Source organism: Bos grunniens, chromosome 14, assembly GCF_055505025.1.
Source record: "Bos grunniens cultivar Pamir isolate PY7600 chromosome 14, Bosgru_T2T1.0, whole genome shotgun sequence".
NCBI classification, from domain to species: domain Eukaryota; kingdom Metazoa; phylum Chordata; class Mammalia; order Artiodactyla; family Bovidae; genus Bos; species Bos grunniens.
The window spans coordinates 6,272,958-6,298,874 of record NC_141178.1 but is presented as its reverse complement, the minus strand read 5'-3'; the positions used below and the strand labels follow the sequence as shown (position 1 = coordinate 6,298,874).

The window sequence follows — 25,917 nt, the reverse complement described above, 5'->3', positions numbered from 1 at the left end:
TCCCAGGAGCTAGGAGCGTCTATTGCGCGCATAGTAACGTGTATATCTCACTCCTGCGCTCAGTTCACCCCGCCCTCTCCTTCCCTCCCGTGTTCACAAGTCTGTTCTCTACGTCTGCGTGCAGGGTAAGCGTTCCTTTTGAAGGAAACTTTTACTGACTCTTCTTAACTTCTGTTCCAGTGGGAGTTTTCGTAAGCCAGTTTTTGAAACTGTAAAGCACGGTCCATTAGTGGACAGTAAAAACTCTGTAGGAAGTCAGTATGCTTTTGAGTGAGAGAGGGTAGAATGAATAGAGGATGACAGAGTAGAAAACAGGCTGTCATTCCTAGTAGGGGTGTGTTGTGTGTGCGCGTGCATGTGTGCATCTGTGTGTGTGTGCGTGTGCTTGTGTGTGTGTGTGCATGTGTGTGTGTGCATCTGTGTGCGTGTGTGTGTGCATTCACGTCCGTGTTTGTGTATGTGTGGGGGTGTGTGTGTGTGTGTCCTGAGTTGACCTGTAAAATTCATTTCTTACTCTGGATCAAGATCAGAGAAGTTGGGAAGCCTCTGCTATAGATAACGGAGTGGTAAAGTAACTTTTAATAACTCCAACGCCAGTGTTAGTAATGAACAATGTTAATTATTTGGAAGGCAGGTGCAATGACTAATTAGTTTACCACTGAAGGGTTTTATGGGTTATGAGTCAGCTATAACCACTAACTCAATTAAACGCTTACAGATCATAAACTAAACTTAGGATAAAGTTTAAACAAGGATCATAAACTAAACTTGATAATTAGACGTGCAAGTACTCCGAGATTAAAAGAGATTATCTGAAAATTTTGGTGCAGTAGAATCACAACTCAATAATGGCAGCTGAGTTATTTAATAGTGAAATTTTTGGTAGATATAAAGGCCTGGCATAAAGTGGCCGCCACTGACTTTCTGCTCCAGTGAAATGAGTTTGAGCATACTGTAAGGCAATGTCCTTACTGGAAAATAGCGGGTCCCAGCATGATTTTGAAGGGCAACTCACAGCAGCCTTGGGAAGGAAAGCAATTACAGGAGGGAGGAAAGATAACTCACGGAATTACACACCAGCTAGAGTGAGCAGGATCTGAATGAGGGATGGTAACAACATTTTTTGAACTTTTAGCCAGAACTAATTTTAAAAATTTAAAGTCATAGGGCCCACTGACTGGGGAACTACACACACACACACAGCAACAGAAGAAAGTTTATAACCAAATCTATAAGTAATTTCCTTTAGAAACTACATATGTATTCAGCTTAATATAACTATATAGAAAACTGATTAAGATACCAACTATATTAAATATTGTCTGCTGCTGCTGCTGCTAAGTCGCTGTAGTCGTGTCCAACTCTGTGCAACCCCATAGAAGGCAGCCCACCAGGCTCCCCCATCCCTGAGATTCTCCAGGCAAGAACACTGGAGTGGGTTGCCATTTCCTTCTCCAATGCATGAAAGTGAAAAGTGAAAGTGAAGTCGCTCAGTCATGTCTGAACCTTAGCATGGACTGCAGCCTACCAGGCTCCTCCATCCATGGGATTTTCCAGGCAAGAGTACTGGAGTGGGGTGCCATTGCCTTCTCCAAAATATTGTCTAGAAGTATATAATTCAATATCATCAGATGCATGAGTCTGATTACTGTTTTACTCAAATTAGAAAATTTTCTGCCGTCTAGAAAGAGGAGAGCTATTTCTCTCTTCATCCCTGGATGCCTCTCTGCAGCATTTTTAGAGAATATGTCTTGCTCTCAGTGCTTAGAATATTAAGTATACAGCACACGCTTAGTATATGCAGGTCTTAGAGAAGACAAGAAGGGAGTTTCTTCAGTCTTTCTCTTCCTTCTCGCCTTCTTTAAATACCTAACATATACTGAGTGTATGAAAGAGAGAGAAAGGAAAGAAAAAAGAAAGGAGCAATTAAATTTATATTATTATAGTAAGAAGAAAGAAACCTCAGCTTTGACCCATAAGAAGCTAAAGCTAAAGTGTGCTAATATTTTAGACATCTAATTCCAGCTATAGTGTAGACCAGATATTCAAAATGCCCTCTCACTAAAATACAAGAAGATAACCTACTTGAAATGTTTGTTGTATTAGGTATTGTAATTACTTGTTATAAGACACATTTCTATATAACATATTACAACAGTTCCCAACGATTGCTAAATTCTTTAGAAAGTAAAAGGAATCTCTGAAATCTAAAAAAAAATTATGTGTCCTGAAGCTGGAGTTGAGTGGTAAGATTATCAGTAAAGAATAGAAATAGAGAGGATAAATTCTTAATCATTAGAAGAAAAAAAATGGTGAGATGCTAAAACAATTTAAAATATATTAGTTCAGTTCAGTTCAGTCGCTCAGTCATGTCCGACTCTTTGCAACTCCATGAACTGCAGCATGCCAGGCCTCCCTGTCCATCACCAACTCCCAGAGTCTACTCAGACTCATGTCCATCGAGTCGGTGATGCCACCCAGCCATCTCATCCTCTGTCGTCCCCTTCTCCTCCTGCCCCCAATCCCTCCCAGCATCAGAGTCTTTTCCAATGAGTCAACTCTTCGCATGAGGTGGCCAAAGTACTGGAGTTTCAGCTTTAGCATCATTCCTTCCAAAGAACACCCAGGACTGATCTCCTTTAGGATGGACTGGTTGGATCTCCTTGCAGTCCAGGGACTCTCTCAAGAGTCTTCTCCAACACCACAGTTCAAAAGCATCAATTCTTACTGATAAAATATATCAGTAAGCAGAATAAGTTAGTATGGACTAAATTCACCAGCTGAAAGAGATTATCAAACTATATCAGTCAAAATAGACTTCGAAACAAAAATTATTTTAGGGAAAAATTAAGTCACCATATAATGGTAATAGTTTCGATTCACCATCAGTATTTCCCAGTTCTAAATGTGTAATGCACCTAATGCAAAATAGTTACAGTGAGTCAAAGAAACTTGCAGAGCAAAAATTACTAGAAGGAAGAGAAACTGGCAAACACACCATCAAAGTCTGAGACATCAACACACAACTATTAACCGATCGAGCACCAAAGACAGTAAAGATAAAAGATTTGAGAACCTCATTAATAAGCTTGTATTAGGAGATGCAAATGGAACCTTGTACCAAAGAATTAGAAGCTACTCATCCTTTTACAAAAATTTTTATTGTTATAGTTGCTGTACAATATTATGTAAGTTATAGATGTACAATACAGTGAGTCATAATTTTTAAAGGTTGTGCTCCATTTATAGTTATTGTAAAATATTGACTATATTCCCCACATTGTACAATATATTCTTATGCTTATTTTATATGTAATAGCTTGTACTTCTCAATTCCCTGTCCCCACATTGCCCCTCCTTCCCTCCCTCACTCCACTGGAAACCCCTAGTTTGTCCTCTATGTCTGTGAGTCTGCTTCTTTTTTGTTATATTCACTAGTTGGTTGTATTTTTTTCAATTCCTCATAGAAATGATATCATACAGTATTTGCCTTTGATCCATTTCACTTAGTATAACACCCTCCAAGTGTATCCATGCTGCTGCAAATGGCAGGATTTCGTTCTTTGTCATAGCTGGGTGGTATTCCACTGTGTCTGTATGGAAAAGATGTGTCCGTCTTCTTTAACCAATCATCTATCAACGGACACTTAGGTTGCTTCCATATCTTGACAATTGTAAACAACACTGCTATGAACATTGGGGTGCATCTCAGATTAGTGGGTTTTTTGGATATATACCCAGGAATGGAATTTCTGGGTCATATGATAGTTCTATTTTTAGTTTTTTTGAGAAACCTCTGTACTATTTTCCATAGCAGCTATACCAATTTACATTACTAACAATAGTGTACAAAGGTTTCCTTTTCTCCACATCCTTGCCAACATTTGTTATTTTTGTTCTTTTTGATGATAGAAATTCTAAGATGTATGAGGTGATATCTCCTTGTGATTTTGATTTACATTTCCCTGATGGTTAGCAATGTTGAGCATCTTTTCATGTGTCTATAGGCCATCCTCAAAAGCAGAGACATTACTTTGCCAACAAAGGTCCGGCTAGTCAAGGCTATGGTTTTTCCTGTGGTCATGTATGGATGTGAGAGTTGGACTGTGAAGAAGGCTGAGCGCCAAAGAATTGATGCTTTTGAACTGTGGTGTTGGAGAAGACTCTTGAGAGTCCCTTGGACTGCAAGGAGATCCAACCAGTCCATTCTGAAGGAGATCAGCCCTAGGATTTCTTTGGAAGGAATGATGCTAAAGCTGAAACTCCAGTACTTTGGCCACCTCATGCGAAGAGTTGACTCACTGGAAAAGACTCTGATGCTGGGAGGGATTGGGGGCAGGAGGAGAAGGGGACGACAGAGGATGAGATGGCTGGATGGCATCACTGACTCGATGGACGTGAGTCTGAGTGAACTCCGGAAGTTGGTGAAGGACAGGGAGGCCTGGCGTGCTGCGATTCATGGGGTCGCAAAGAGTCGGACACGGCTGAGCGACTAATCTGATCTGATAGGCCATCTGCATTTTCTCTTTGGAAAAAGAAGCCACTCATTCTTCTTAATCATTCATGATAGATTACAAAAAAGTGGTCATTTTCTAGCCCAAGGAGCAAGTTTTGATAATTTTTCAGCATTACTACCAAACAGCCTGCATTCTCTGCTCCTTTAGACAGGAGGGTTCTCACCCAAAACCAAAGCTCTAATAATCCTCTTGAAAGTGAAAGTGAAAGCCGCTCAGTCATATCCAACTCTTTGCAACCCCATGGACTATACAGTCCATGGAATTCTCCAGGCCAGAATACTGGAGTGGGTAGCCTTTCCCTTCTCAGGGGATCTTCCCAATCCAGGGATCGAACCCAGGTCTCCCGCATTGTAGGCGGATTCTTTACCAGCTGAGCCACCAGGGAAGCCCAATAATCCTCTTACCAAGTGTCAGGGACACATCCTTACCAAGAAAATGCCTTTAAAAGTAGCAAATGTGTGTGTGCTGTTTTATTTTTATATATATATGTATATGTGTATATATATATTATGTATAAATAATTGTTCTTGTTATCGTTTAGTCGCCCAGTCGCGTCCAAGTCTTTACGACCCCATGGTCTGCAGCATGCCAGGCCTCCCTGTCCCTCGCCATCTCCCAGAGTTTACCTAGTGGCTAAGACTCTGCACTCCAATGCAGGGGGCCTGGGTTTGACCCCTAGTAGGGGAACTAGATCCCAAATGCCCCAACTGAGACTCGGCACAGGCAAATAAAATGATAATAAATAATTTGTAAAGGGAAGTTGTTAATACACCTGCATTTCCCACAGTTTTAAAGCAGCACCTGCCTCTTCTCTTACTTCATATTACTCTTTGACCTCAAAAGCGTGAAGTCTTTTTTTAGTTAACCCTTGTGATGGCTCCTGACGACATATAATTTGGAGGTTGCTTATGAGATCACTGGACTTGTGAACCTTGTCCTAGTTAGAATTATGCAGCAACTGTAGGGTGTAAGTGAAGCACTGTGAACATTTAAAATAAGAGGCATGTATTACTATTCTATTAATCTTCATCAAAATAACAATGTCTGTTCATTTCAGTAGAAGACAAGAGGTTATTTTCATTTATACTAAGTACATGGCAGCCTTCATCTGACTGTGAAATATGACAAAGCAGGAAAGGGCTTACTTAGCTCAAAATCAGAACATAAGCTGCTGCTGTTCCTAAATCATGCCCAACTCAGACCACATAGACTGCAGCACGCCAGGCTTCCCTATCCTTCACTGTCTCCTGGAGTTTGATTGGAGGGAGGTTATCCAAGTATCTCATCCTCTGTCTCCCGCTTCTTCTCCTGCCTTCAATCTTTCCCAGCATCGGGGTCTTTTCCAATGAATTGGCACTTCACATCAGGTGGTCGAAGTATTGGAACTTGAGCAAAATATTTAGGACTGATCTCCTTTAGGATGGACCGGTTGGATCTCCTTTCAGTCCAAGGGACTCTCAAGAGTCTTCTCCAGTGCCACAGTTCAGGGGCATTAATTCTTCGGTGCTCAGCCTTCTTTTGTGGTCCAACTCTCACATCTGTACATAACTACTGGAAAAAACCATAGCTTTAATTGTAAGGACCTTTGTCAGCAAAATGATGTCTCTGCTTTTTAACATGCTGTCAAGATTTGTCATAGCTTTCCTTCCAAGGAGCACGTATGTTTTAATTTCATGCTGCAGTCACCATCCACAGTGACATTGGTGCCCAAGAAGATAAAATTTGTCACCATTTCCACTTTTTTCCCTTTTATCTACCATTAAGTGATGGGACCAGACACCATGATCTTTAAGCCAGTTTTTTTCACTCTCCTTCATCCTCATCAAGAGATTCTTTAGTTCCTCTTCATTTTCTGCCATTAGAGCAGTATCATCTGCATATCTGAGGTTGTTGATATTTCTGCTGGCAATCTTGATTCCAGCTTGTGATTCCTCCAACCTGGTATTTCACGTGATGTACTCTGCATAGAAGTTAAACAAGCAGGGGGACAAAATACAGCCTTGACTTACTCCTTTCTCAATTTTGAACTACTCTGTCGTTCCATGTCCAATTCTAAGTGTTCTTATCTGCATGCACGTTCCTCAGCAAACCCGTAAGGTGATCTGATACTCCCATCTCTTTAAGAATTTTCCACAATTATTTGTGATCCACACAGTCAAAGGCTTTCATATCATCAATAAAGCAGAAGTAGATGTTTTTCTGGGATTCCCTTACTTTCTCTATGATCCAATGAATGTTGGCAATTTGATCTCTGGTTCCTCTGCTTTTTCTAAACTCAGCTTGTACACCTGGAAGTTCTCAGTTCATGTACTGTTGAAGTCCAGTTTGAAGGATTTTGAGCATTATCTTGCTAGCGTGTGGAATGAGCACAATTACACAGTAGTTTGAACATTCTTTGGCATTGCCCTTCTTTGGGATTAAAATGAAAACTGACCTTTTCCAGTCCTATGACCACTGCTGAGTTTTCCCAATTTGCTTGCATATTTGAATGCAGCACTTTAACAGCATCATCTTTTAGAATTTTAAATTGCTCAGCTGAAATTCCATCATCTCAACTAGCTTTGTTTGTAGTAATGCTTCCCAAGGCCCACTTGACTTCACACTCCAGGATGTCTGGCTCTAGGTAAGTGATCACACCATCATGGCTATCCAGGTCATTAAGACCTTTTTTATATAGTTCTGTGTATTTCTTGCCACCTCTTCTTAATCACTTCTGCTTCTGCTAGGGCCTTACTGTTTCTGCCTTTTATCATGCCCATTCTTGCATAGAATGTTCCCTAGATATCTCCAGTTTCCTTGAAGAAATTTCTAGTCCTTCCCATTCTACTGTTTTCCTCTATTTCTTTGCACTGTTAACTTCAGAAGGCTTTCTTATCTCTCCTTGCTATTCTCTGGAACCCTGCATTCAGTTGGGTGTATCTTGCCTTTCTCCCTTGCCTTTTGCTTCTCTTCTTTTCTCATCTATTTGTAAAGCCTCCTCAGACAACCACTCTGCCATCTTGCATTTCTTTTCCTCGGGGATGGTTTTGATCAATGCCTCCTGTACTATGATATTAACCTCTGTAGTTCTTCAGACATGCTGTCTACCAGATCTGATCCCTTAAATTTATTCATCACCTCCACTGTATAATCGTAAGGTATTTGATTTAGGTCATACCTAAATGGCCTAGTGGCTTTCCCTACTTTCTGCAATTTAAGCCTAAATTTTGCAATAAGGAGTTCATGATCTGAGCCACAGTCAGGTCCTGGTCTTATTTTTGCTGCCTGTATAGAGCTTCTCCACCTTTGGCTGCAAAGAATATAATCAATCTGATTTTGGTATTGACCACTTGGTGATGTCTCTGTGTAGAGTCATCTCTTGTGTTGTTGGAAGAGGGTATTTACTATAACCAATGTGTTCTTTTGGCAAAACTGTTAGCCTTTGCCCTGCTTCATTTTGTACTCCAAGGCCAAATTTGCCTGTTACTCCAGGTATTTCTAAACTTCCTAGTTTTGCATTTCAATCCTCTATGATGAAAAGGACATCTTTTTTAGTGTTAGGTCTTGTTGGTCTGCATAAATCAGTCAACTTCAGCTTTTTGGCATTTGTGGTTGGGGCATAGATTTGGATTACAGTGATGTTTAATTGTTTGCCTTGGAAATGAGCCAACATCTTTCTGTCGTTTCTGAGGTTGCACCCAAGTACTGCATTTTGGACTCTTTTGTTGACTATGAGGGCTATTCCATTTCTTCTAAGCGATTCTTGCCCACGGTAGTAGATATCTTGGTCATCTGAATTAACTTTGCCCACTCCTGTCCATTTTAGTTCACTGATTCCTAAGATGTCAGTGTTCACTCTTGTCATCTCTTGCTTGACCATGTCCAATTACAACATTTCAGGTTCTTATGCAATGCTCTTTACAGCATCGGACTTTACTTTCACCACAAGACACATCCACAACTGAACATCGTTTCAACCTTGGCTCAGCTGTTTCGTTTTTTCTGGAGCTATTAGTAATTTCCCCCCACTCTTCCTCCATAGCATATTGGACACCTTCCAATCTGGGGGCTCATCTTCTGGTGTCATATCTTTTTGCCTTTTCATACTGTCCATGGGGTTCTCCAGGCAAGAATAATGGAGTGGTTTGCCATTCCTTCCTCCAGTTATTTGGTATCCAGAAATGTTCCCAGTCTCCCTTTATCCATATATACCTCAATTTATTTATTTTCTGATACAAATTTCCCAATGTGCAAAAATTTCTTAACAAATCCCTAACCTCAATCCCCGACACATAAATCATCAAATGAATGAGTAAAAGAGCAAGCAAGTGTGTCATGGGAATCATAACTCTAGATGGGGTGAAGAAGGAGTCGGAATGTCCATACTTTAGTGCTCAGGAAATTTGGGATAACTTACTCCCTTCCCTTTGTACACGAGGAAGATGAGACAAGGGTAAATGAAGTTATTAAGTCAGGGTCCCCTAGATACTTCAGTTCAGACACTAGCAGGAAAAGAAAGAAAGAGTGGTCTTTACACTAGACATTTGGACTCCCTCAAATGCATCACAGCCACTCCAGAACAGCAGATCGGCAGACCAGAAGGGAGATGAAAGGCAGCTGGTGGCGTGACAGGGAGGAGTCCACATGGGGATTACTGGACATAATCACAGATGCAGCCTCGCGTGTTCTTCAGTCTTGGGTTTGCAAGACCTTCCACTTATTCTTTCACAGCGTTTAACAAATATTATTCAGCTCCTATTTGTCATGCCTGCTGTTGAGGAGTTTATCTTCTAATGAGACTAGACTCCTAATGTTCTCCTCCAGATTCAGTGTCTTCAGTGAGAAATTTACAGAAACCTGGAACTGGAACTAAGACAGGTGGAGGTAGTTACAAGGTCCACTCATAAAGCATGGAATTGGGTACTTTTAAAAGTTGCATGTCCCACTACACATCCACCACATTGGCTAAAATTTTTTAAAACTTCATATTCTTGGGTTAAACATATAAAGCAACGGAAATCTCATACACGTTTGGAGGGATAAAATCTGACAGTTTGTTTTACAACTAAATATAGCACCTACCTTAAAAACAAAACTTCCAACCCTAAATATTTGCCCAAGAGAACTTAAAAATATATGCCTATGAAAGAACATATATAAGTATATTCATAGAATGTCTATTCATGAGAACCAAAAGCTTGAAACAGTCTAGGTTTCATCCACAGAAAGATGGATAAACTTACTGTACTGTAGTCATGCAAGGGATATTGCTTAGCAGTAAAAATGAATAAACACACAAAAACCCAGCTAAATCTCAAAAACATTATTCTGAGTGAAAGACATCTTACACAACCATGTACACATGTGTGATTTCATTTGTGTGAAATTCTAAAGCAGGCAAAGCTCATCTGAAACAACAGCCACCCCTGGGGGCAGAAACTGACTGGGGAAAAGAAATGAGAGAAATTTCTGGAGTGATGGAAATGTCCTCTGTCTTGATGGGTTTCTGAATTACACAGATGTATGGATTTCTCAGAATTCATCAAATAGTGTCAGAAGGTATACTTAAGATTTGTGCTTTCAATGTATGTTCAAGTTTTTTCAAATATCAGTATAGACCTGTAGTAATACATACATATATATATACACACACATATATATTCTGAAGTACTGTATTTAGGAGGAAGTGTCTGTCTGCAAATTACTTTGAAATGCACCCAAAAATAAGATGGGTTGATGGATGGAAAGTGGAGAAACATATGACAAAGAAGATAAAGTAAAATGTTCATAATATTAATAACATCTATGCTGTGAATACAAGGGTGAAATTCTTTCAGTTTTTTCTGCTTGTTTGAAATATTTCAAAACAAAATGCTGGGGGGAAGTTTCATGTTGCATTTGTTTCACAGAGGAAGAAGTTCTGTTTTCATACAAAATGATTTTTTATGGTTTTATGTCAAATTCTGCCTTAGTGCTTTAACTTGAGGAGATATATATATAGCCTATAAGATAGCTCACGTATTAAATCAGCCAGACACAATCTCCTTGAAAAGATCTATCTGCCCAGGGTGTAAATATTAGAGGTGGACACACTTGACTAATTAAGCTAATCCTGGAAGATCAATATGGTGCCATCTAATTAAATTACAAATCTTACCTCTGGTTGTGCATGCCTGGATATAAGACATGACTGAGAAAAGAATTCCAAGGTAAACCACAAAGCATCAGGACAGAAAACTTCCAATTAACATTGCAGGCTTTTTCATCATGAAAAAAATGGTTCAAGGCTGACCCTTCAGATTTGGAAAATCAATGCCTAAATTTTACACTTGTTATTTTCTAACATCTATAAATAAGAAAGTAAGAGAAAGCAATTCCTGTGTTTGTTCCTCTCAATACTAGAGGGACTTTGTAGGGCATAGTAATCCCAACAGTTGGAATTGGCTACGTAGGGAGAGAATCTGGTCCGTGTCCCACTCGTGGGTTGCGCTGGGGTCAATAAATTTCCTTAATTCAGAGAGCCGCAGGCCCAGGACTTGTGATCATGCTAAGTCAGGTGATGAGAAATTATAAACTGGAGTTGAAAATTAAATGCAATCCATAAAATTAATTCCATACTTCTGCAAGGCAGTTCTCTCTGACATCCAGTTCACTATAGTATCTGTAAGTCCAAGGAAGCTTGTTAGAAAAAATTTTGCAGACTAGTGATACTCTATTCTCTTGGCACAGTGGTTTAAGATCCTACCAAAGAGTTAATTATTTGTCCGTTCTTGTATGTACCAAATAAAACAAACAACAAGACTCATGTCCTTCAAAAGGTATTGAATTTCAAAATAAGTGATTTCTCTCTAGATCTGTTTTTATTTGAATACTGACTTTAACTGCAGTTTGATTCTTTGTAAACCTCAACTTCTTACTGTTTGAAGATCTGAAAATTATAACCTATTCTCACACACACACACAAAAGGCCATCCTTGTTCAAAGACAAATGCACGTTTACTTAAAGTGCAAAGGTTTATGTGGCACACCCAGATAAGAAATAAAGGACTGACCAGGGCAGAATTCGGTTACAGTGCTGCTTTTCTGTGTACTCTGGAAACTAAGATAGCTGGCTGGAACCCACTGAATCTGAATGCCTCTCTGCAACAATATCTGAAAATGGCCTCTATATATAGGACATTTTTCTTCCAGGATTCAGTGGAAATATCTGATCCAGACCATGTTATCAGAGCTATATGGAATATACCAAATAGGCACCTAATTGTGTGGGCTTCCCAGGGGGCTCAGTGGTAAAGAATCCACCTGCCAGCAGGAGACATGGGTTTAATCCCTGGGTCAGGAAGATCCCCTGGAGAAGAAAATGGCAACCCACTCTAATATTCCTGCCAGGGAAACCCCATAGACAGAGGTGCCTGGCTGGCTACAGTCCACGGGGTTGCAGAGAATCGGACACAACTTAACGACTAAACAGCAATAAACAGTATCTAATTATGGACCAAAATTATAATATATATACAATGGGTTGTAATACTAATTTCTCTTCCCACCTCACTCAGGACTCCATGAAACCCTTAGCCACATATAGCCAAGTGAATCTCACATGTTCTGTCCTCATCTTTATCATATTTGTTTTTGTTGCCCTGGTCCCAGATTTTCTTCCCATCTGGGCTATAATGATCTGTCTCTCCATTTGCAATTGCTAAAGTTTAGTACAGAATCTTTATAAAGTATATTTCTGAGCATACTTGGTTTTCTTCAATACTAAATTTCTAGATAAATTAGCTATTACACTCAAGAGTAATTTCCCTTTTAAGATAGAACTCAGTTCTCTGTCTCTGTCATGGTTTATATATTCAATCATATAGTAAGATATGAGTAGAAGAGAGAGGAGGTATATACCCACCTGCTCTATCTTCCATCAGTAAAAAAACAGCTGGTTCTAAACTATAAAGGTCTTTTCAATCTCCATAAACCCCCTTGATATCTATGATATCCCTCACTAGTCACTACGAAGTAGTTTAAAGGTAGCCTCACACTTTTCGCTGCTCCTCTCATTGAAAGGTAGATTCAAATATCCCTTCCCTTGAATCTGGCTGGTCTTAGAGACTTGCTTGGCAAATATATGTGTCAAGAGATTAAGACATTATAGGGCTTCTGAGTTACAGGAAGCCTTACAAGCTACTGCCTGAGCTTCTACCACTCGGGGGGAAGCCAGCCAGGCAAGAAGTCCATCTACGCCAAGACTTCCATGCTGTAAGGAAGCTCAAGCTAGCCACACTCACAGGCTGAATGAAAATACACAGCCAGCCCCAGTGGGTGCAACCATCCCAGCTCAGACTGTGAGAGGAGACCACCTGGGTGTTCCAAACAGACATGCACGACAAAAGAACTCAGCCAACAGTTGGAACCACGGCCTCAGGACTCTGGCCTCAATCACGTCCCCCCAGCTGTCTCCTGGCATTCAAGTCTCCTGAGGGTTCACTCCTCATGGAGTAGATGAGCCATCTTGGGGGTCTTCCACAAACATCTGACCCACAGCGTCACAAGCCTAGTGAAATAGTTGCCGCTTCATACCACTAAACTCTAGGGTGACTTGTTCTGCAGGGAGAAATAAGTGGAATGACTAATAGGCACCTTCTTTGGCTTTGTTTAGTCATTTCACAGTATTTATCAAGAAGTTTACCTTAAAAGAGAAGTTTACATTAATACACATGGTAGTTGCTAATGCTGCTTAAAGATAGGAAATCTTAATTACGAGGGAATGTGTTAAAATCTATTATTATAGCAATATATTCCCAAGCATAATGGCATTTTACTGCTATAGTAAAAAGCAAAATGTATATCTTCTCTTTTCACAGGTATCTGAGATGTTATTATTGGGCAGTTCGAACTTTGATTACCATTGGGGGCCTTCCAGAACCACAAACTTCATTTGAAATTGTTTTTCAACTGTTGAACTTCTTTTCTGGAGTTTTTGTGTTCTCCAGCTTAATTGGTCAGGTAAATTGAGATGTGAATCCCTAGATACATGATGCTGTCATTTTTGAAAGCCTATCAATTTTTTATAAACTTTACATAGGAAAAATAAAAATCTATATGGTGCTTTTTAAATTTTACTAACTTTCATCTCTTTTAATGAATTGAAGGGGGCTGTAAATGGATCAACATTGCCTTTCCATTTTTAAACTATTAAATCTATCAGAAAACTTGTACACAATGAGTATCTGTTAGACTCTCAGAGAGTCACATTTCTAAGTTTTTCTGAAAACCTTTAGAAGCCCTCTTTTTTTTTTACTTAAACTTCAAATATTGTCATAGAATCCCTGGATTAAAGTCAACTTCAGAGGTCATTTAAATCAGAGGTTACCAAATGTCATCTAAATTAATTAAAATCATTGGCTCATAAATGTTTATTATGGCATCTTCTTGTCCTTATTCTTAAGGAATCACAGTCTTGTGAGAAAGTAAATCAAATACCCAAATAACTTTATTGCAAGATGATTGGCATTTGCCAAGGTTAGAGCCCAGCACCTTTGAGATTTCTCAGATCACAAGAAAAAAAAAGCTCAACAGCACAGCATCTTTAGAATTATACTTCCTTGTAAGGTGCTTTACACACTATATGTCTAAAAGCAAAAAGCCATCTTGAGATTGTAATCACAAAATGATTATTACCACCAGATAAGCGATTGATTCCCACTCACTACACTAAGAGTGTTATGAATATGCTTTAACAAAATTTAGCAATGAAAATTATTCCACTCCAGCATTCTTGCCTGGGAAATCTCATGGACAGAGGAGCCCGGCAGGCTATTGCCCATGGGGTCGCAGAGAGTCAGACACGACTGAAGTGACTAAATAACAACAAAAAGCTGATCACAAATAGTCAAAACTCAAATCCTACTTCCATGAATGTCAAGGAGCTGCTAACCATGATAAGTTCCAGAGGGGAGTTTGAAAGCTCTGTATTAGAGCAGAAAAAGGAAGCCTCCCAGGAGGTTTCATGGAGGAGAAAATGTCTTTGCAACATCTTAAAAAAGCAGATAGGATTCGGTAGTTACAGAGAGATAGTTCAATCAGAAACTATGTGTGAAAGATGGCAATAATAAAGCACCATACATGTTTAAGGAAATGGAAGAATACCAGAACAGCTGGAGTGAAAGACACCTGTAAATAAGGTTAGAGACGTAGTAAGGGCCAGATAGTTTAAGGGCTCTGAATGTTGCAGATGTTGAACTTCATCTTAAGGGCAATGGAAAGTCAGCCGGGGAAGAATTTTGAACAAAGAGATTTATGGAAGATCAATCAAAATATAAATTGGAAGGGTTATACTGTTTTAAGGGCTTACCAGGTGGCTCTAGTGGTTTTAAAAAAAAAAATTCTGCCTGCCAATGTAGGAGAAAGAGACACAGGTTTGATCCCTGGGTCAGGAAGATTCCCTGGAGGAGGGCATGGCAAGCCACTCCAGTGTTCTTGCCTGGAGAATCCCATGGACAGAGGAGCCTGGCGGGCTAGAGTCAATAGGGTTGCAAAGAGTCAGGCACAACTGAAGCCACTTAGCATGCATGCACGCATAGTGTTTTTAAATAGAGGTTTTATTATCATTTACAGATGGTGAGGGCAACAGATCAGGAGACTATTGACACTGAAAAGATAGTCTGTTATACAAACAGATCCAGGAGGAGATGGTCACTCCTTGCCTAGAGGCCTACTTAGGAGGGAACCAGGAAAGGAACTGATCAAGCAGGGTAACAGCATTTAAGATTGGCAAGTTTGTATCATTTCAACAGGCTCTGGATTGTAGGGACTCTCTCAGTGGCCTGGCACTTGGCCCTGAGGTAATTGCGGCAGGTGGAGAGTAGCCTGGAATATGAGAGCCAGTGAAGAAGGCTGCTGAAGTCAGGGCTCAGGATTGGCTGTTTTGCATATGAAAGGGGCTCTCCTAGTTGAGTTGGTTGCAATCTTCGTGTGCTCAGTTTTGTCCTACTCTTTGCAACCCCGTGGACAGTAGCCCACCAGGCTCCTCTGTCCATGGAATTTTCCAGGCACGAAATACTGGAGTGAGTTGTCATTTCCAGCTCCAGGGGATCTTCCCAATCCAGGGATGGAACCCACATCTCTTGCATCTCCTGCATTGGCAGGCAGTTTCTTTACCACTGTGCCACCTGGCTTAGCTAACTCTGGGAGGGATAATCCAAGAAATCGAAGCATCAAAATACAAAAAATAAAAAAATACGGTGAATACATGCCACTTCAACCTGAACGTGGTAATTGAGTAGAGAGAGAGATTGTAAAGGAAACTCTATTTAGAAAATATTTCAGTTTGGAAGATGAACACTATGCAGTTAAAACTATGAGTATAAATTATCATAATCTTAATGCTTGGTGAGACACATTAACAGTGATTGAAAATAGGAAGTTTGTTTATAGAGAAAGGCAATTAATTTGAATATAAATGCAACTAATTTGAATATAAATGGCAAAGATCATATTATTTTATAACTTCTAAAATCTATGTGAAGTAGCCAGATCTCCTTCAGTATTTTCTCAGTTTTGCAGTTGAGACAACTCTAGTTTGAGGAGATTAAAAAGTATCCCAAATTCATACATGTAATTCAGAAGTCATAAGATAAGACCATATGATATCAATAAAAATAGTAAAGTCTGGCATATTTAGCAGTTACTATGTTCAAGGCAATTCTTACAAGATTAAAAAACTATGTCCAGCTCCAGTTAAAATTCCATGCGAAGTGGTCTTTGGACTAAGAGTAGAAGCCTCACCTGAGAAATTCAGAATTCAGGTGTCACCGCAAACCTACTGGGTCAGAATTTGCATTTTAATAGTATCTTCAGAAGATTCACATGCACATGAAAGTTTGAAAACGCTGCTTTATTCCCCACACCACACCTGCCTGTACCTTGACTGTGACGTTCCAACTGGATCAGTGAGAACCACCAAGCCACGAAAAAATGGAGTAGAGCCCAAAAGAAAGGTTAAGGCAGGAGATAGAGGTTTGTGCCTTGACTCTCACAGTGAATAAAAGATGCTGAGAAAAACAGAAACAAAAGTCAGAAAGTCCTGAACAGAATCTCCACTGATTCAAAATTCCCACATATAACCATACCAAGAGCTACACCCTAGATAACCACATCCCATTTTAACTGCAATATTCTAGTCTTGAATACAGCTCATAGAGACTGACATTTTCCTCCTCCAATCTGGAACACACATCATAGAATATATGTCTTCTTCACCTATACCATCAAAATCCAGCCTTGCACATAAAGCATTCAGATTACTGTCACTACAAATCCTCTGCCCTCAACACCAATCCATAAGGCTTTTAATTGTCCTTGGGTCCCAATTTAAAACTCTATTAAATCTCCCAACCCAGCCTCTAATATCCCAATTCTCAAGGCCTTAGGTGAGTGGGTAGTGTCCATCATTTGTCTAAAATGGCTTGGAAAAAGGGGGTCTAGGAATTGAGGTTGATGATAAATAGCCCTCAAGGGGTAAGTTCAGAACTGGAAAAGGTGTGTACAGTTGACTCTCTGCATAGCTCCTCAGTAGATGCTCCCAACAAGTAGAAGAACCTGTTAACTCTAAAAATGGAAACTGAGGAGGGCATTGCAACAAAAGAGCCATTTTTGATCTATACCTCAAAGAATGAGTGGTTTTTCCATAAGCAGAAAAGGCTCAGCTACTAGAATGAATGAGCGAAGTCTTAAGAGTGTGAAAGCGAGGCCCAGGTTTTCCTCCCTATTATAAACCCACAGTCAAAGCAAATTTACAACCACTCGCTTCCCTCTATGTGAGAGGAAGAGTCGGGCTATATATCTTTTTTGTGCTGAGACCTTAAAGATCAGCTTTTAACCTAGAGTGGGTTTTTATGGCTGAGTTATAAACATCCAAGAGCTAAAACCTGACATTTCCTTAAGTATTGTCACATCTGTACATGATGTGTCAGTAATTTCAGCACATTTCAACTTCTGCTGAATACTGTGCCTTAAGCATGATGAGATTTGATTTTATCTGTCTAAACAACACAAAGAGAAGTACAGAGGTTGCAGTTTCATGATGAATTGAGTCCATATAGCCAGCCACACTGCAAAAATCTGTGAAGGATGCTTGCAAAACGAGATTCACCGAAATGGACTAGCCATTCTGCCACGTAATTAATTGCTTTAACTTTCTTTGCACATTTCTTGCATAAGCACAAGCTATATATTTTTAAAATATCAACTAACACCTTTGTAGTAATATGCAAGCTTGCAAAGAAGAACGTGTGCAGTCACATGCATTATGAGACTGAATCCTCACAAAAGCCTCACATGGTAGGTAAAATAGGTTCTACTGTCCTCGTTGGGTCAGAAAGGATATGATTTGTCCAATATCTAATCAGTGAATGGTTGAAAGTAAGAGCCAGTATCAGTGTGTTAAAAGATCAGGTGATCAGCATTAGAATGGACTGTGTCATGTGAGAACTCTTAATTCACCTGGGCTTACAGTAACTCTTCCACTTCCTCTGCTGGGTGTGGAGTGACCATATTTGTGGTTTTAGATGCAAGACGTAATTGGGGCGGCTACAGCCAATCAGAACAACTTCCGCATCTGCATGGATCATACCATTGCCTATATGAATACTTATTCCATTCCTAAGATTGTGCAGAATCGGGTCCGGACTTGGTATGAATATACGTGGGCCTCTCAAAGAATGCTAGGTAAGCATTGGGAATTACTGATTAAGTCCCTGTAAACCGTGTCCCATAATGAAAATCCTGTAAGGCAGCAGCAGAGACTAATTGGATTTGAACAAAAGATTGGGAAACAACTAAATAATCTTTAAAGCACTCACTTAATACCATGGGATTTTTCCTCAAATCAAACATAACTTACTGATTATGCAAATCCTGGAAGGCTTGCTAAATTTTCTTTAGTGTCCAACAGATGCTAGATATTACACACATTACCTCATCTAATCTTCACCCAGAAAAATGGGGGAAATTAGGCGTTACCAACCCCCTTTTAGGAGACAAGGAAATGGAGGCTCCTAACTGAAAAAAAATTGGCCAAGGGCACAGAGCCAGCAAATGGCCTATACTGAGCTCAGATGTGCACCTGTTCTCCAAACTCTTGCTGTCTCTGCAATATCATCCTCTTCCCAGAGCTCAGCGCTCAGAGCAGCGATCTTTCAGGCCACTCTCAGCTGCAGGTCTCTACCAGGAGACCCTTAATCATTCACAGTGTCTACTGTTAGTACCATAGCACTGGAGGTAAAAGTAACACTTACTAAAAGATATAAAGTAAGTTAAAGATAATGTGCTACTTAACAATAATCAGATTCAACTTCTAGTTTGCACCTCACCCTATAAAAATAAGAACTGCTGCTGCTGCTGCTGCTAAGTAGCTTCAGTCGTGTCCAACTCTGTGCGACCCCATAGATGGCAGCCCACCAGGCTCCCCCGTCCCTGGGATTCTCCAGGCAAGAACACTGGAGTGGGTTGCCATTTCCTTCTCCAAAGAACTGGTGCTACTGAGAAGTAAAAAAGGCTACTGCCTTCAGAATGCAAACTACAATGTGATTCCCAAATCATGAAAGTTCCCAAAAAGCAGGTAAGAACCACTGGTTGTTGATGGTTTTCTTCTCCTCTCTGCTGGTCTTAAGAGATGCCAACCACAGGTTTAGAACATCTTCCTGAATCTAAATGACAAAAATCAAACCTTTTCCTAAGCACCCACAAATATTCCTGAGGGTGTCTCCTGCAGGGGGAGGAGCAGGGAGAGAAAGGGTAGCAGACCCCTTCCTTCTTTCCCTGTGGACCCTGCTCCAAACCCTCAGCTTAGGAAGGACCTAAAGATAAGCAGCCCTTGGAAACAAAGAGCTGTGTTTTTATAGGAAGGATTTTCGTATTTAGAATATGAATCAATATTTGAATATTGATTTGAATATTTGAATATATTCAAATTTCAATATTTGAATCAAAATTAGACAGCATGGGTTTTTTTTATCTAAATGGATGTAAGAAAACATCACACATAATCAACTCTCAGAAACCCATACTATACTATAGACTAAGAATGGGTAGTCTTGTTCACGGACCATTTTATCAGCCTAAAGGCCCATCATTTAATTCACAGGTAGAAAAATCTTTAATGTATTCACATAGTTCATTGAGTTAATAAGCAAGGAAATAACAATCATTTGAATTTGCTCACTTAATACATTTTTTCTTTAGATTCCATTCCCAGCTCAGCCACTCACCACTTACACAAAAACAAGACACTTAACACTTTTTTGCTCTAAGTTTCATTTCCCCGTTCCTTTCTTCTTTCCAGAAAGCAGGAATGAACATACTTAGGGTTGCCCCAAGCATCCAATAAGATCATGACAGAACTCTGTAAGCCACTTGGTACTCATTATACTCATTTTTCTTTGCCATCCCTAGGATGTTAGGGCTGTGGAATCAGAAGATGGGAACCAGATCCTTTTCCCACCCCAGTTTGTTCACTAGCCTTGGCCCCATCCTCTCTAAATTTTATATCTAAAGTTTCAGCAAGCACAAAGTTCCGGAATTACTCAGAATTGTCGTGTCGTCAATAGTGAAAGTATGTTTCTTTTCCGTTGTGATGGGGTATGCCGGTCCAGTAAAAGTAAGGAAAATATAGACAGTGGTGCAGCTGTTTATTTACAAAACAGGACTTGGCATTTTGTTACTGTTATTGTTTTAATATTTAATGAGCTTCGGTATTGTTTATTAATGACTCTTCTTTGTGGGTCGATGTGTTTATCTCTATGAAGATGAGTCCGATCTGCTGGAGACGCTGCCGACCACCATGCAGCTCGCCCTCACTGTTGACGTCAACTTCGGCGTCATCAGCAAAGTCGACTTGTTCAAGGCAAGTGCTTCTCCAGTGCCTAGGAAGGAAACACATCAATTTCCCGATAAGTATCAAAGCTCTTCCCGAATACAGCATTTATGATTTTTTGCCCTATTTTTAATAAAATGAAAGTTATCTGGAGACTTTATGTGAAATTAGAGTCAAATAAACTACGGGTCTCTCTTCAGCAGATGACTTATTCTTTAGCAGCCTCTCTCCTAATTGGTGTCAAAGAAGAAGAGCTCTTCAGGCTCTTCTGGCATTAATTTAAATATAATTAAATTCTACAGCTCTATGTCTTTGCTACTAAGCACGTCATTTCCCATTTAAGAATATGCCTTGGCAATGCATGACAATCAGGCCCCAGATTAGCTCTGGATTGGCCTGACAGTCAGAGAATCAGCGCCTAATTATGTCTCTAATACAAATGATTTGGATCCAAACGTTTTACATGGCCAAATTCAAATTTAGAGGTCTTTTTTTGTAAATAAAAAATGTATAGCAAAGAAATTTTAATGTTTTGAATGTTTCTAATTTTCTAATTTTCCTCTTCTTAATGCATTACATTACATTTAAGTGTCTTTCACCTAACACTTATTCTGTGTGGGGCACTCACTGATTCATCTGTTTAATTAACTCATTCAACAAACATTTTATTCAGTTCTTACTTAAATGTTCCCGGCACCATTTTAGCTACTAGGAATTCAATGGTTTAAAAGAAAAAATACTTGCACACATGGAGCTTAAATTTCAGAAGAGAGGAATAAAAAAGCAATATAGAACATGTGTGGAGGTGATAATGCTAGGAACAGAATTAAGCAGGTTAAGGAGAGTAAGGGTGGTATTGGCTATGAAAGGTTTGCTCTAGGGAAGTGCAACTGAGTATTGGGGCAGAGGACTGCAGGCAGCAAGGGAATGAGCGTGCAGGTACCGGGAGCAGGAAAGGAGGGATAGACAGAGAGGGTGCCCTGCAGGAGGACGGACGAGATGAAGCTCTGGTCTGCAAGGCTAAAGGCAGAGTCGTGTGCAGCAAGAGGAGGCAGAGGAGAGGAAAAACTGGAATGATCAGTCAGGGCAAGTTAATGGAGGGCTTAATGGAGGGCTTTGGAGGCTGTGGCATAAACTTCGGGTTGTCCTCTGAGATGCAGAAACCACTGAAGATCTTGAGCAGAAGGTGACCTACTTGAGATCTTTTTGAAAGGGATTTTTTCCTGCTGTGTGGAGAATAGACCACAGAAGCAAATATGGAAGTCAGGGAAGCCAAGGAGGGATCACCATCTACAGAATTCTATAGGGATAATGGCCCTCAGACCCAGAGTAGTTGGAGCAGAGTTTGTGTGTCTGTGTGTGTGTTGTGTGATCAGTCGCTCAGTGGTCCAACTCTTTGTGACCCCATGCAGCAGAGTTAAGAAGTGGCCCAATATTGGATGCATTCAAAGAAAGAGCCTATAGTTTTTGCTATTTGATTGTGTGAAGAGAGAAAAAAATCAAGGATAATTTAGGATTTAAGCTGAGGAACAGTAAGAACAAAGATGCCATTTGCAAAATAGGAAATTTTAAAGCAAGCATAGAGTGAGAAAGATAGAAACAGATTGTTTGGAGATGTGTTAGTGTGAGGTGAGAACCAGAATTCAGATGGAATGTCATGTAGGCAGTTTGATAAATAAATCTGAGTTCAGAGGAGAGGTCCAAGCTGGAGCCATAAATTTGGGCAAATCAATATACTGATGGACTTTAAGCTAACGACTAGATACGATTCCCTATTATGTAATCCACACAGAAAGAGATGGCTTGAAAATAGGTGAAAGATACTTTTGCGTAAAAGATGAAGAAGCAGACACTATATGCTGAAATGGTTAGGCAGGGTCACTCTCGAGATTAGCTTAACCCCAGACTGCAGGAAACTAGAGATGTGTCGGTATCCCAGACCCTTTTCTTGGGTGATAGTTTCTGTTCTAAATTTCCATAAGGATTTGAATGAAGATATAAACCATGTGATTTTCAAATTGGCAGATGAAACAAAGTAAGAGGAATAGTTATAAATGTGTTAGATGACGAAACAAAATTAACTGAATACTTGGAAACAATGAGCAAAACCAAGATTAGCTTCCATAGGCATAAAAGAAAAATCCTGAGTTTAGTCCTAAAATTATAAAAGAGCAATAGTTTTATAACAATTTTTTTAATACCTGGGAGTTTTAGTTGACCTCAAGCTACATGTGAGTCAATAGAGTTATATACAATATTGCCCTAAAATTTAACCTAATATTAGTTTTCTTGATTATTGCAACTACATTTCTTTTAATATATATGGTAAATAACCAGTTTTAAGAAGTGAAGTGAAAGTCACTCAGTTGTGTCTGACTTTTTGCAACCCCATGGACTATATAGTCCATGGAATTCTCCAGGCCAGAATACTAGAATGGGTAGCCTTTCCCTTCTCCAAGGGATCTTCCCAACCCAGGGATCGAACCCAGGTCTCCTGTAGTGCAGACAGATTCTTTACCAGCTGAGCCAAAAGGGAAGCTCAGTTTTAAGAAGGACTTGGACAAATTAGACCATCTTTCAGGGGATAAGAAGTATGGATTGAGTAGAAGAGAACCAAGAAGATAGCAAAAGAATGATTTTAGAAACAAAATTATTCTATAATGGTACAAATCAGACCAATGACTGCTTATAATTGGGAGTGGGTAAGAAGACATGAGAGAATTTTATGGAGTGATAGAATTTTTTTTGTCTTACTAGGGAAGTGCCACAATGCATGCATTTGTCAAAATTGATCTGTCCTTTAAAATTTATATATTTCACAGCATATAAATTATTCTTCAGTTTAAAAAATAATGGCTTCAAAAGAAAATGTATATATGCTGAGCATATTTAGTTATTGGGAAAATTAATTCAAGAGCAGCAGTAGTTACATAGAGTAATGTTTGTTAAATGAACAAGGAATAACATTTACTCTCCCTATTTTGGCAAAATAACACTCAACTGTAAACCCCATTTCTAAGCTGCAGATACATCTACTGGAACAAAACATTCTTGGAGAAAAAGGCTTGGTCCTAATGGTCTTGATCCCCACAGGAGGGGTCTTAGGAGGAAAGAGAGAGGACGGGAGGGAAGGTGCCCTGGGTCAATTCCTGGAGATTTTAGAATGTGGTTTCCTAATTGGAAAGCGGTTTCCAATTTCTAGTGCAAGCGCCACAGTGGAAGCTCTGGTGAAGTAGAAGCATCATGGAACGCGTTCAGTTTTCTGATTTTCTATCAGGGAGACTAGGAAAGGGATTTGTACCTTGGTTAACAGGTGCCTCTAAATAAATCGTTTTCAAGCTGCAGCTTGCAGTTCATTCGGGAATCATGAATTCAATTAAATGGGTCATAACCAGCATATAAAATAGACAAGAAAATATCAGAGTGCTACACACATAAATAAGGGTAAGCATTATACTACAGAATTTTTGTTTCTGTTATTTACTCTTTTAAATATACATATGCATATCTATGGGCTTTCCAGATGGCACTAGTGGTAAAGAATCTGCCTGCCAAAGCAGGAGATGTAAGAGACGCGCGTTCAGTCCCTGGGTCAGGAAGATCCCATGGAGGAGGGCATGGCAACCCACTCCATATTCCTGCCTGGAGAATCCCATGGACAGAGGAGCCTGGCAGCTACAGTCCATGGGGTCGCAAAGAGTCAGACACCAATGAGTGACTTTCACATCAATGACTGGCTTAATTGAGACTAAGTGAGAACAACCAGAACTGTGTTTAAGAAAACAAAACCTTTAACTGATACACCGATGACTTTTATATAATTATCTCTGACTTAGGAAGTTATCAGTTTCCAGCTTTAAAAATATTTTTCTTTTGTTTTTGCATATATTTTTGGAAATCCATAAAATCAACAATATCTGATTGAGAAAAAAAGGTTAGATCATCACATGTTGCTACCATTATTCATAAACATAGATTCATTCCTCCCTGACATTTCCATTAAAGATGTAGTTCCTTCCGGAAAGAACCCATTTCCATCTATATTTCTGTTAAATGAAAAAAGTTATTTTTTTCCCCTAAAGCCAGTGAAGTAGAAAATAAGCAGGTATGGAAAAATTCCTAAATTTATTTCTTTTCTAAATCTATGAAGACAATCTTTGTAGTTGACACAAATTTGTTATTTTCTTAGGGAGGAAATTGACTAGGGAATCCTACACCCTTAGCTCATAAATTATACCCAATTGACGCGCCACTTCTCATTCAGTCAGAGTTCACTGAGAGTGACCTCTGCCCTCGAGGGTCTAAGGCACAAAGGAGAAAACTTTTGTGTTCACCCGGCAGCTTCGGAGTGAAAAGAGGGGGGCTCCCAGGCAGGGGCCTTGTTGTCACTCGTTAGGACCAGAGCATGTGGCAACAGCTACAGACAGTCTAGAAAGGTCAGCTGAAGCCAGGCCAAGGCACGCGGGCCCGATCCTGCAGGCCAAGAAAGCTGGAAAGGAGGAACCCAACAGCACGGATTTCAGTTTTACAAAGACAAGAAATGGGGATACTTCGAATAGAACAGAACATCCAGGGATAACAAAAAAAAAAAGTGACTGTCAACTGTTAACAACCTCCATATCTTGAATTCTCCCTGAAAATGGATCTTCCATATCTTTAAAAGGCCAGCAGGCAGGAGCAGAGAGAAAAAGAGACAGAGAGCGCACGCATAAACACATACACACACACACACACACAGAAGGATACCAGGACTGGGGGCTGGCGGGCATGCTCTGTGTCTTTCCAATCTTCAGGATTAGGGTAAATTAAAAGTACTTGAAAATCACTTAATTCACGAATACCTAGTGTAAGATGCCCGAAAGAATACTTTATGCAAAGAGTTGGACATGACTGAGCGACTGAACTGAAAGAATACTTTAAGTTTGTATCTTGAATCTTCAGTTAGAAATTTCACAAGGACTCTTTGCACTTTGTAAATGTGTGAAGGGATGCAGATGTAGTAGCATTTGTTTGCAATGTAGCACCAGAAAATAAGTCTATGCTAAATAAATTAGAATAAACTAACAAATTAGAATAAACTTGTTTCAGCTTTTCCAAAGATATATGTCTGTTGCTTTAACTGTGCATTGTATTCAATTTTTAAAAGGACAGTTCAGTTCAGTTCAGCCAGTCAGTCGTGTCCGACTCTGCAGCCTCACGGACTGCAGCACGCCAGGCCTCCCTGTCCATCACCAACTCCCGGAGTTTACTCAAACTCATGTCCACCGAGTTGTTGATGCCATCCAATCATCTCATCCTCTGTTGTCCCCTTTTCCTCCCGCCTTCAATCTTTCCCAGCATCAGGGTCTCTTCAAATGAGTCATTTCTTCGAATCAGGTGGCCAAAGGATTGGAGTTTCAGCTTCAACATCAGTCCTTCCAATGAATATTCAGGACCCATTTCCTTTAGGATGGACTGGTTGGATCTTCTTGCAGTCCAAGGGACTCTCAAGAGTCTTCTCCAACACCACAGTTCAAAAGCATCAATTCATCGGCACTCAGCTTTCTTTATATT

General features: G+C 39.8%; 1 protein-coding gene across 1 annotated transcript in view; it reads left to right on the top strand.

The window, feature by feature from the left end:
- The window catches only part of CNGB3 (cyclic nucleotide gated channel subunit beta 3), a 69,590-nt gene that overhangs the window by 21,404 nt on the left and 22,269 nt on the right, over positions 1-25,917 (top strand). The window contains exons 7-8 of the mRNA XM_086338140.1: positions 18,059-18,218; positions 20,297-20,394. Of these exons, the coding sequence (XP_086194266.1) occupies positions 18,059-18,218; positions 20,297-20,394 (258 nt within the window). The remainder of the gene's footprint in view (positions 1-18,058; positions 18,219-20,296; positions 20,395-25,917) is intronic.